The 12,228-nt window shown below is 35.1% G+C and overlaps 1 protein-coding gene across 3 annotated transcripts; it reads left to right on the top strand.

The window, feature by feature from the left end:
• The first annotated feature begins 4,010 nt into the window (after positions 1 to 4,010).
• On the top strand, positions 4,011 to 11,136 carry LOC104588531 (transcription factor TGA2). Of its 3 annotated transcripts, none has more exons than XM_010246496.3 (13): positions 4,011 to 4,282; positions 4,489 to 4,609; positions 4,802 to 4,893; positions 5,213 to 5,292; positions 5,546 to 5,767; positions 6,815 to 6,859; positions 7,030 to 7,089; positions 7,213 to 7,290; positions 7,418 to 7,466; positions 7,652 to 7,923; positions 8,418 to 8,657; positions 10,516 to 10,658; positions 10,859 to 11,136. In XM_010246496.3, the coding sequence occupies exons 2-13, from the start codon at positions 4,512 to 4,514 to the stop codon at positions 10,944 to 10,946; spliced, it is 1,467 nt and encodes a 488-aa protein (XP_010244798.1). In that variant the 5' UTR covers positions 4,011 to 4,282; positions 4,489 to 4,511; the 3' UTR covers positions 10,947 to 11,136.
• Positions 11,137 to 12,228: the final 1,092 nt, after the last annotated feature.

The raw sequence follows: 12,228 nt of genomic DNA, 5'->3' as shown, positions 1-12,228 counted from the left end.
TTTGAACTGGGTCCCTTCCTATAGTTCTTTTATTTAATTGGGGTATGATCTTTGTTGATGGGGAAAGGCCAAGGAGCTAAGAACCCCTCCATTAATGACATGTGACATCTTATCTTCGCGAATTTGCGCAATATAAGGGTTCCTCCTGTAGAGAAAATGCCTACGTTTTCAGGGAAGTGACGAATTTGGGGCATTTGAATCAAAATTAGAATGGTGAACACGTTACTATAGTTTAATCCAATATGATACAACCATAAGAAAGTATGACTCTGTTACCATGTTTTATTCTCAAGGAAAAGAAATGAAGTGAATCTAACTTAACAATCCCAAGAAATAAAAAGTACTACATATGGTTCTGGCAAATCAATGAGCACATTTGTATACATGTGAAAGCCAGAGCTAAACTACTTGGGTTTAAAAAGAGTGCAAGATTTGTGCAGTCTTTAATCTTAAGAAAATCTTCCAATATGAAGAACATGTAAAATGCATCCGGCAGGTATGTGGTCAGCTCAAATATGGGCTTACCTAATCCATGAACAGTTCTCTATTTGAGCTCAACCTCTTCCTCCTATTTGTTCTGAGCCAATCATTGACTTAGAAGGGAATAATTGGTGGAGGGCATGTTACCTACAAAAGGTAGATGATTAATTCGGCTTTTTAATATATACTACTACACTACTAAATTTTGTGTTCCATTTCTGTTTTAACTAAAAATAATTTTTATTTTAACAATTATTTTTATTTAATATGATGATTATATAACATTAGAAATGCTTCAAAATGTCTTTGACAAAACTCTTTACTTTTTTTTATTTTTTGTGTTTGATCTTTTTTTAAATATTTATTATTCAATTATGACATCATGATTTTTTTTTTTGAAAAGTTGGATCATTGACCCATCATTTAGATAAGAAAATAGCTTTGCTTTTGGATCAGTTTTAAATTATATATTCCATCTACATTATATAAATATTTTTTACTTATTACACTTAATTTTTGTTTGACATAATTAATATATAATTTTTTATATATTCTTTTGATTACTTGTACTTTTTTATTACTTTTTAAATATTTATTATTTAACTATTATATCATCGATTAATCCATTTGACCTAAATCGCTAACCCATGACCCAAAAAAAAGTTTGATTTCTAGGTTGACATTAAATTTTGTATTACATTTCCATTATTGATAAAATTATATCTTATGTATAATATTTATTTTTTGTTCAATATAATGAATGTATAATATTATAGATGTACTCGTTATTTTATTTTAATAAATATATAACATTATATCTTATGTATAACATTTATTTTTGTGATTCTTTGTATTTTCTATTTTTAAAAATTTTATTATTTGACTATGACATCATTTCATTTCTAGGTTGATTTTAATTTTGACATTCCATTTTCATCATTTATAAAAATACTTCTTACATTTCATACTTATTTTTGTTTGGTATAATGAATATACAATATTAGTGGCATGCCCAATTCTTTTTATTTTTTGTATTATATATTTTATTTTTTATTATTTAATTATGGCATTATTTATTAATGCATTTGACCCCAAATGGTTGAATTGCTTACCCACCATTGAGAGGGAAGAAAATGGTTTTGTTTTCAAAATATTTATTTTTATAATATTAAAATTAATATTGTGGATCTAATTAATAGAATTTAATAATGAGAAAAGTATATCTTAAATATAAGATTTAATAAGAGAATATATCTTAGATATGAGATTTAATGAGAGATAATTAGGAAAATAGTTTTACTTCCAAATGGTTTTAAATTTTACATTCCATTTCCATCATTAATAAAAAATATTTCTTATTTATCATCAATGTTTTCAACCTATTGTTGACCTAGCCAATTGAACCGTTTGAAACATCACTCGACCTTGATCCTAGGTATGGTTTTATCGAAACTCTCCCTTCAGTTAAAAACCGTCTAACCCGAGTGGTTCAACCATTGCCTCATTCAACCCAATAACCGGGTTACAAGTTGCACACTTAATTATGTGCAAACTTTTGGAAGCCATAACCTTGCACTCTGATGTTTGATTGGGGTTATCTTTTTTTTTTGAGTAACTTTTCAAGATTTATACTTCCCAAGGGCCTTAGGTGCCTTGCCTTGCTATTTTCGTAGAAAAACCCTTTTTTGGCCCCAAATTATATTTTTTATAAATTAAAAAATTAAAATCTGAATTAAAGAAACATAAATAAATGTAACATAATACATATATTATATGTAATATATGTAAAACATAATTATACTATTTATTGATAAAATATGTATTCTTACATACAAACATTTATAGTGTTGACGTAGAGCGATTTGACTCATTTGACCTTGATAGTCGAACCGGTGACCTGTGACCCGAAGGTAAAAAAGCAGGTCGGCCTCTGGGTCAGTTTTTAAAACATTGTTTATCATACTAATTATTGTTTAATATGTCAAATATATGATGTTAAAAATGTTCCCTTTTTTAACTTCTATATTTTTTTGCATTTTATATATTTTTGAATTTTATTATTTAATTATAGCAACATGGACTGACCCATTTGACCCAAATGGTTTAATTTCTTACCACCACCTAGTTATTGTTTAATATGCCAAATATATGATGTTAAAAATGTTTCATTTTTTAACTTCTATATTTTTTGCATTTTATATATTTTTGAATTTTATTATTTAATTATGCAACATGGATTGACCCATTTGATCCAAATGGTTTAATTTCTTACCACCACCTAGATGAAAACACTATTTTTTCCAGGTAGATATTAAAAGTATAAGTTTTTATGTTATTGAAATTATTAATTTATTATATATGAATTTAATTATAGAATTTAATGATGAGAAAAAACAAAGCCTTAAATATATGATTCAATGAAGATGAATGCAAATTAATACCTTAAATATTGGATTTAATGAGAGAGAATTGAATGCATTGAATATCTTAAAATTATCTCTTTTCAACTCATTTAATATCAATAACCAATTATCCTATTTTCCCTCATTTTTTATCAATAAATTTAAATATAAAGGGGTAAGTTTTGTCCACATAAAATTCCAAAAATATTCTTGAGGCTATTCGTACTTTTTAAAGTAGTATATATAGATATAGATATGAGAGAGAGAGGGCTCCCTACAAATGAACATTTTGGATATCACCAACCAGTACCTAATATTGGAGAGGACACTAACAACCTAATAAAATTATAATGGATCTCTCTGTCTCTCGGTCCAGGCAATTTGTAAGGTTTTCTGTTTAAAAATTAAAAAAAAAGAAAAGAAAAACATAGCGTTGGATACCAACAAACACATAGCCCATCCCTATTGTGGGAATAGGATCCCAATGAGAAACAAGCTGGGAGAATCCATGTTGCCTTGGTCCTGTGCTCAGGGGCCCCCTTTAAAACATATTTCTAGTTAAGGAAAGGAATCATGCTGTGACATGGGTTTTAGGTATTGACAAGTAATGGATGTTGACCCATCAACAAAGGGATAATACCAAACAAATCCATCTCAAGCCCAGGATTAAAAATACAAGTGGGTTTGCTTGTGCATGATTATACTAATGTTTTGGTTGAGAGGGTATGATCCAATTTTTTAAATAAAATTTTCTTTTCTCAGAATGGCCCTGATTTGTCAAATTTAAACCCATCCCTTATCAAGTAGAAAAAGAACAAGACAACTCCTCCAAAGTTTTCCTGCCTCTGCCATCTTCTTTTTTCCTTCTTTTCTTTTTGATGAAAGAAAAACTTGTCTCATCTCCTATTCAATGTTGAAATTATTTATTTTTCTTCTTAAATCTGTGAGGAGCCCACACAACAGCCAATGAAAAAGCACAGTCGGTTAGGGGGAGTGGAGTAGGAGTCAGTGATTCTAGTGGGTTCCTGCCCAAGACCCCACCTCTTACTTCTTTGTTTATTTATTTATTTTTGTTCGTTTTTTTACATCTTTTCTTTCTTCAAACGCCCACATCTTTCAGACAAGTCTGTAAGGACAAGATCTTCTGTCTTGCCATGGATGAGTTTGATATTTACTGCAGAGGGTGATAAAGCAACCCAGCTGAAATAATAAGGTTTCTTCGTAGAGAGGAGAGAGAAGAAGACAGAGACCCATGAAGGATCAATAGTTTCAAGAGTGTTACAGAGAGAAATAAAAACTGGACCCCTCGTTAAAAAGAAAGCTGCAATCTTTCTGTTTCTCTGTGTCCCTCTTTCAGTTGGGTGAAGAAGACTTGCTCGGAGCTTTCCAATAAAACTGAGGTACATAAATGGTAGGAATCAGTGAAGTATTGGTTCTATCTCTATTTTCTCCCTCAACGGTCAAAACTCCTCTCTTTTCATGTTTTATTTGCTTGAAGCTGATTTGCTGAAGATTTTCTTAGTCCAGAGAGTTGAATACCAGTGAGTATTTGATTTTGCTTTCTTCTCTGCATCTAAATTGGTTTTCGATTGCTTCTTTCTGTAAGATGGTCTGAGCACAAGATTTTGCATGGCGAGTCAAAGAGTTGGAGAGACTGGTCTATCAGATTCAGGACCTTCAAATTATCCAGTCTTTCATGGCATCAGCCACCCCACCACCAATTACATGTACTGCTCTTCAACCCTTTCCTTGTTCTTCTCTGTCTTCTCCTTGTCTACACGATTCAAAAATTAAAACTTTGAACTCCTTGTCCTTCAATGGGTTTTGGTTTTCTTCTCTTCTATTCATTCATTCTCTCTTCTTTTCACTTATACTTACCTTGTTAATATGCTTTTCTCTTATATGGGTTTCATGTTCAGTAATCAACAGGGCTCTGCTTTTGATTTCGGAGAGTTGGAACAGGCAATTGTGCTCCAAGAAATTAAGAATAGAAACGATGAAGCCAAAAGGAGTATGTTTCTCTATCCTTTTCCCTTTTGTGACGTTTGCTAAGCATAACCAACTGCAAAGAGAGAGAGAGAGAGAGAGAGAGATGTTTGAATTTGTCCAAACAAACCTCAAGGTGGCTTGCCTTTTCCAACGCAGTAATCATTCTCAGGCAGGAAACTTGAATGGCATGAGGCATCAAACATGGAAACCTGACCTCTCAGCATGATTTACTGACTCTTAACTGCAGAAGGGGGAATCAATTCCCCTGTTTGATATAGCTGGAAGATATGGGAGTTTTTATTTGATGATCCTCAAGGATTCTGCTTTTGTGATTCTTGCAGCTTTTTTAACTGCAACCAGGCCAGCTGCTACTCTGGAAATGTTCCCGTCATGGCCAATGAGATTCCAGCAAACTCCAAGAGTATTCTTCCCCTTTGACTCTTTTCTCTTCCTATGTGGCTTAATGAATCTCGATAGCAATAACAATGGAAACTGCAGCATATCTCTCTCCTTTTTTCTTTTCTCATTGTGATTAAGAAGATCCTTCTACTGCTTGAATTGAATTTCTGATCTGGGTCTGTGATAAATAAGTGGGGAAATAAGATTTTGCAGGTGACTTTGATGGTTCTGAACTGATTGATTTTTTGTTGTTTTGTTTTTTTCTTTCAATTCAGGGAAGCTCAAAGTCAGGAGAGAGTACTGACTCAGGGTCTGCTCAGAATACTCTATCCTGTAAAGCCGATTCTCAGTTGGAACCAGCATCTCCTATCAGTAAAAAGGGATTGGATCAGTCTATCGATCAGAAACCGATTCAGCAACAACACAAAGTAGAAATGGCAAACGATACATCAAGAGCAGGACTTTCACCAAATCAACAAGCCAAACAACCGGAAAAGGTCCTTAACTGCTACCAGCTACCACTCTAATGATCTCTTCTTCTCTCTCCAAATCCCAAAAACTCAGGAAAAGTTGACATATATTTAGCTAAGACCACTGTGACTGGCTTGAATTCTACCTGTATACAAAAAGGACACAAATCCCAACAACCCTTAGAGAATCAACCAAAGCCACAGAGATGTCCAGCAGTCCAGCTTTCCAAATGATTTTCTGATAGAAATCTGACACATTAAGAAGATAAGTTCAGCCCATCTCAAGAGAAGTTCCAAAGGCATCACTGTTCCATAATTTATTCTTGACTTATCATAGTAATGCCTTTACCTTGGCCCCCTAGCTCGAAGTAAAAGCCCTTATTTATAGTTTTTTATTGTCAGAATCATTAACTCTTTGATCTTGAAATCCTAAATCACACAGTTCCAGAAAAGGCAGATACCCCATATCATGATCACTTTAATACCCCAAACAATTAAGGGAAGGAAAAGAAACTGTGCGAGCTTTCTAATCGCTCTTTGTTGTCAAAAGTCATTAGCATATTGAAGAATAACAAACAGAAATCTTCAAACCCAAGAAAAGTTAGCATCTTAAAAAAGTTAAATCCCAAGTCCCAACTATTTTATTGTATTGCACTGTTTGTTACGCTTCAGCTCTAGGTTCTCTCTTCCTGACTTCTCAGATTTTCTCTCATAGCCATTTGCAGCTTCAGTCCAACACCCCCAACCCAACAAAATATAAAAAAAAAAGGAAAAAAAAAAGAGAATATGTAGTGTTCTTCTCTGAGTTTTTTCTTCTTTAGATTCTTCAATTTTAAAACCCATTTGCTAAACAAATCTTTAGGTTTTCCACCTTTAAAACAAGTAAACTGCAATATACTTTATTACTGTGCATTTCTTAATGGGTAGTGTTTAGTATCCTTATGTGGTCCTCAGCCTAAAAGCTCATTACCTCCTGAAAGGAAAAGCCAGCCGAAAAATTGCCCAGAAAGGCTCTATTTGCGTTTTGACTTATTGTTAATTAAAACATTTCTTTTTGTTTCTAAAATGTTGCAGAGAAGAGGAGCCAGTTCAACTTCAGAGAAAACACTCGATGCAAAGGTCATGAAGCGATGTAGAATTACTTTTTTTTTTTACTTCTTCTCCTCTCTCTCTCTCTCTCTCTCTCTCTCGATATTTTACGTTGTTTGTCCAACTGCTTCCCTTTAGCTTCAGACTGTCAAGCTGATATTGTCAAACTTTTGTTTGAATTTTTCAATTACTTGTTTCAGACACTAAGGCGGTTGGCTCAGAATAGAGAAGCAGCAAGAAAGAGCCGACTGAGAAAAAAGGTGGGTCAGATTCCGACGACCCTTTTGTCACTGGAAAACATAAATTCTGATTTACTTCAAACGAGAATACTCTAGAACCCCAGAAACCCATTTCTTTTTTATGTAAATATTTTCCGTTTGCAGGCTTATGTACAGCAGCTAGAGTCTAGTAGGATAAAGCTTACTCAGTTAGAGCAGGAGCTTCAAAGAGCAAGATCTCAGGTTCCAAATATTTAATTTATTATCATCTATATAAATTTATTCACAAATAACGAACACAACTATCTTTCCAGTTATAAATTTATACCTTAATTCATCATTTTTTTGCTGTTGAATTGGTGATCTGTAGGGTCTCTTCTTAGGAGCCGGTGGTGCAGCGGGTGGAAATATCAGTTCCGGTGAGGTTTTGTTTCAGCAGTTTTTGAAATCACAGTTCTTTCCAACATATTAGAAACAAAAATTCAGGAAAAAGTGACGAAAGATCTTTCTGGTTCCTAGTCCATTTTGATGGTGATCTGCTGTTACTTCTGGACTGGGGTCCATGCGAGCAAAATTATTATAACTGTTGCTGTCGATTATGCAGGAGCTGCGATATTCGACATGGAGTATTCAAGGTGGTTAGAGGATGATCAGAGGCACTTGTCGGAGCTCCGGACAGGGCTGAACGCTCATTTGTCGGACGGCGACCTCCGGGTAATATTAGACGGATATCTAGTTCACTACGACGAGATTTTCCGGCTGAAGGCTGTTGCTGCCAAATCTGACGTCTTCCACCTCGTTACCGGAATGTGGGCAACTCCGGCGGAGCGCTGCTTCCTCTGGATGGGTGGCTTCCGGCCATCGGAACTCATTAAGGTCCAAAACAGAAAATTCTTTAATTTCTTTTATACAACATTCTTCCTTACGTGTTCACTGTTCAGTTTTCTGTAAAGGATTGGTTGGGGGTATTTAAGTCTTTTTGAAAAGTTCAACCAGGTGGGTACGTTCGTAATTTCATTGAAAATTCAAGGGCCGACTTTGGTGGTTTCAAAGTCTGAATCTGACCTGAGTTTGAGGGAGAGGTCATGGTCATTCACCTTTCACAGTATGACTGAACCTTTGAGTCCTCCAATGTCCTATTTTACAGTTATGCCATCATTTCACGTAACAGTTAAAAACTTAAAAAAGCAAATGACCCAACTCTCCCTTGAACTTTACAAAAAGCCCAAAGTAACCTCACCCCCGGAGATCAATGATCCTGCAATGCATGGTTCTTTAGTCTCTACGTTCATTTCTTCTCCAAACTCCAAACTGTTGATTGACTTTCCCGCCATTTTTGTTGGGCTGTGTTTGTTTGAATTCATGAGCAGATATTGACGCCTCAGCTGGACACATTGACGGAGCAGCAGTTCATGGGCATATGTGGTCTGCAGCAATCCTCACAGCAGGCAGAGGAGGCCCTCTCTCAGGGTCTGGAGCAGCTCCACCAGTCTCTCTCCGACACCGTCGCAACCGGGGCTCTCAGCGACGGGACCCTGGTCCAGAACTACATGGATCAGATGGCCATCGCATTGGGCAAGCTCTCAAACCTCGAAGGGTTCGTTCGACAGGTAACCTAAATTCGAATCAAACTCAATTCAAGCCCTAATCCCAACTATTTGGGGTCAGCTATACGAATCTTGTCCCACCATTGTCCTCTATCTATCAAAATCACAAACAGTGGTTAGCCAATTACACCCTAATCTTGGTCTCTCAAGTTTCCATGGTGACATGGAGCCCCTGGTGTACATAATTTGCTTACACCAATTTTCTTTTAGCCTTAGAAAAGGGACTGAAATGGACCTTGATAGATCATGGAGCCAAATTCCTGCCACAATTCTGGCTTACAATCGAAGTGAGGGTTTCTATTATGTTAGAAAGGGGCATGATTCATTCTTTCTCTCTTGTGATGGAAATTGATTTAACATTAATTCTTCTATTATCTTGTTTTTCATATTTTTAATTCCTCTTAATGAAATAACCACCCTAAGAGAGCAAAGGCAATAATGGACTTTGTCTCTTTGTAGGCTCAGAGGCCACACTCGTGACCCAATCAAGTAAAGCCTTGGTAGAGCCCATAATACACAGATGGGGTTGGCCAGCCAGCTAGGTCCTTTACATAGTCCAGTGATCTTAGACGTGGAATCCCATTAAGGGGTTTGATCACCTTTGATCTCTTGCCATCTGGCAAAAGTTGGCGTTTTCAGGGAAGTTCGCGTGTAGGGTAGACATATGTATACGGTCAACCCCTTTGGAGACTTCTGAGAAATTCAGACTTTTTAATTATGATGTGTCCCTTGAGAACCAAGGTTGGAGACACTCTCTCTAATAATGCATAGAGCTTAGTCTATCACGTTAAATGACCTAAACACCCCTGACTTGTTATTTTTTTCCCTTTTTTTTGCTCTTGCTTTGATGGACGGTGGGGATATGCCACGTCACCCCCCTGAGGCACCAGATTGTTGCATGTTTGCCTCGACATCATGTGATCATCAACCATTGGTAGATGTGTGAATGGTCAGAAGAGCAATTTTGCTTGTGGGGCGGGATATTTAATTACACCTGAGAGAAAGTCAAAAGACTAATATTTCTCTTAATTTTTCCTTAAAAGTAGACAAGGGCAGTATATCGTATACAATTGGGTGTCATTTTCTATGCAAAGTCATTTTAATTCGGACACATTTTCCGTACTTATTACATGAGGGCCCCTCCCAAGGGCCTGCCCTTTTTTTTTCTTTAATTTTTTTCGAGGCTTCATCATAATATCAATGAGGTGGCATCAATTTAATGGCCATGTCTCCTACAACTAGGAGATCTGGACCCACCATCAATAAAAAATTCTCATGGCAGTCTATCCACCGTCTGATAAAGTGTGGAGCTCATTTGATTTGATGGTGGGTCCTGATCTGCTCGTGGAAGATTGGGAGAGCAGAGCATCCTCACTATAACATAGCCCATTTTTTTTTAATTAATAGAAAAAAGTTTTAAGAAGTCTCAATCAGGAGGTGGTAAGAAAGGGACCATACTATATACCCTAAGCACCTCCTGATGTGGAAACCCTAACCACACCCATCAACAAAATTAAAAAAATCTTTTGAGAACAAAGTTGAACAAGAATATTTAATCAATAAACCAATAAAAAATGAATAAAAAATGGAAATTCCATATTTTTTTATGCATGATTAGAAGAGTCCAAATCTCACACAATAAAGACAGATTCATGGATTTCAACTCTTTTGAAATTTTGTTTAGGGGTTTTTGCACAAAAGGACCCAATTGCAAATTGGGTTGTGTATGGATGATGGTTCAGTTGTCTGATTGAGCAATAAATTAATTAACATGTCTCTGTCAGTCTAGATTTGTTTACTTCTCTTATTTTCTAAGGGTTTATTGTTTTTTTTTTTTTACTTTCATTTTTTCAAATTGCAGGCTGATAATTTGAGGCAGCAAACGCTTCATCAGATGCGTCGGATTCTGACCATTCGACAAGCTGCAAGGTGTTTCTTGGCAATTGGGGAATATTACAATAGATTACGAGCCCTCAGTTCCTTGTGGGTTTCTCGCCCTAGAGAGTATGATCTACCTCTATTTATGCTATTTAATTATTTTTTTTTTGGTTTTAACAACTTGTCATCAACGATTAAATATTGTTTCATTATAAAAAACCCATTATTTTTAATGTTGAAAGAAAATAATAAAAAAATATAACTTTGGTCTTTAATTTCTTTGGTTTTGGTTTTTAATTAGATTTCACATATTTTTACAATGTTAGGAATTTGATCAGTGATGAGAATTCATGCCAGACCACGACGGAGTTACAGATGGTTCAGTCGGCACAAAACCATTTTTCAACCTTCTGATCGAGAACACGTTAATTGCAGCAAGTCTCCTTGCTGCTCATTAGCCATTGAAGAGTTCTTTTCTCTTTCTCTCTCTCTCTTTTTTTTGCTTTCTCTTTTAATCTTTTATATTTCTTGTAATAGTTCATATCGATATGTCATGTAAATGTCAATCAATTTCATGTGCCGTAAGAAAGCTTCTATTTAACCACAGAGAGAGAGAGAGAGTTAAAAAAAAGAAAAGAAGAGAAAAACAATATAGAATAGAAACAGTTGGGGGTGGTAGGTTGTGGTTGATCTCCACCAGTGAATTGTTAGGAACAAGATTAATCTAATGCAGAAATAATATGGGGGAATTGGGGATAAAAATGGGGAATGAGAGTTTAAAAAAACATTCATTCTTTAGAAGATAGAGAAATAAAGGTATAATTTGCATCAATTTGGGAGAGGATTAGAATCAATACCCTTTCTTTCTTTCTTTCTTTCAAGTAATTGACTAGAGCTGCAAATGGATTGGATCCAATTTAATCCATCAGAATTAAATTGAATTTGGAATGTATTTGGATAGTAAATAACATTAATAAATAAAACTCAAAATGGTCAAAATATTATTTATTATTAATAAAATGAACTAAAAGTAACTTTGATGTTGTATATCATGAACTTGTTTGAAACTTGAAAGATTCTTGCATCCAACTTATCTTCATTAATCTAATTCCTCTAATGAAAAGATTTAAAAAAGAAAAACTTATGACTCGCTCTTTGGTAAAAATACAACATTCAAACCAATTTTACTAATAACTGCAATATAAATTTTAAGTGTTTATAAGCATATATACTTAAATCAAATGGGTGGGTTCATATTCAGTCCAATTATGTAGTAGAAAATTGGAGTGATCACCCTTAACTTGATCAGCGCTACAACTGATTAATCAAAGTCAATTCATATACTTAATTTTATTTGTTATTGATAAAAGAAAATTTGACAGATTTAGTAGAGAGTTCAAGCTTTTGTGGCTCAATTGGATGTTGCTTTGTCTTGCAAGCCCAAAATCATAGGGTGGTAGATCCTTCTTCTTCTTCTTTCTTTTTTTTTTTTTTTTTTTTTGTATGATGGTGGTGGGGTCTATGGGGCTACACAACAGGGTTTGCCCATCCTCCAAACTCATACCCCCAACCCTGATGTAGATGGGATTCGATCTCAAGCCTCCACTACAATCGGCAAGAGGCCTTACCTAACTAGCCAGTTGGCACTTAAGATGATAGAGGTGGTTTTAAGGGGACATTCTTTTTTCAGATTTTG

This window comes from Nelumbo nucifera, chromosome 6 (genome assembly GCF_055504915.1).
Source record: "Nelumbo nucifera cultivar China Antique chromosome 6, China Antique-T2T, whole genome shotgun sequence".
Classification (NCBI taxonomy): Eukaryota; Viridiplantae; Streptophyta; class Magnoliopsida; order Proteales; family Nelumbonaceae; genus Nelumbo; species Nelumbo nucifera.
This window is presented reverse-complemented; position numbering and strand designations above follow the sequence as displayed.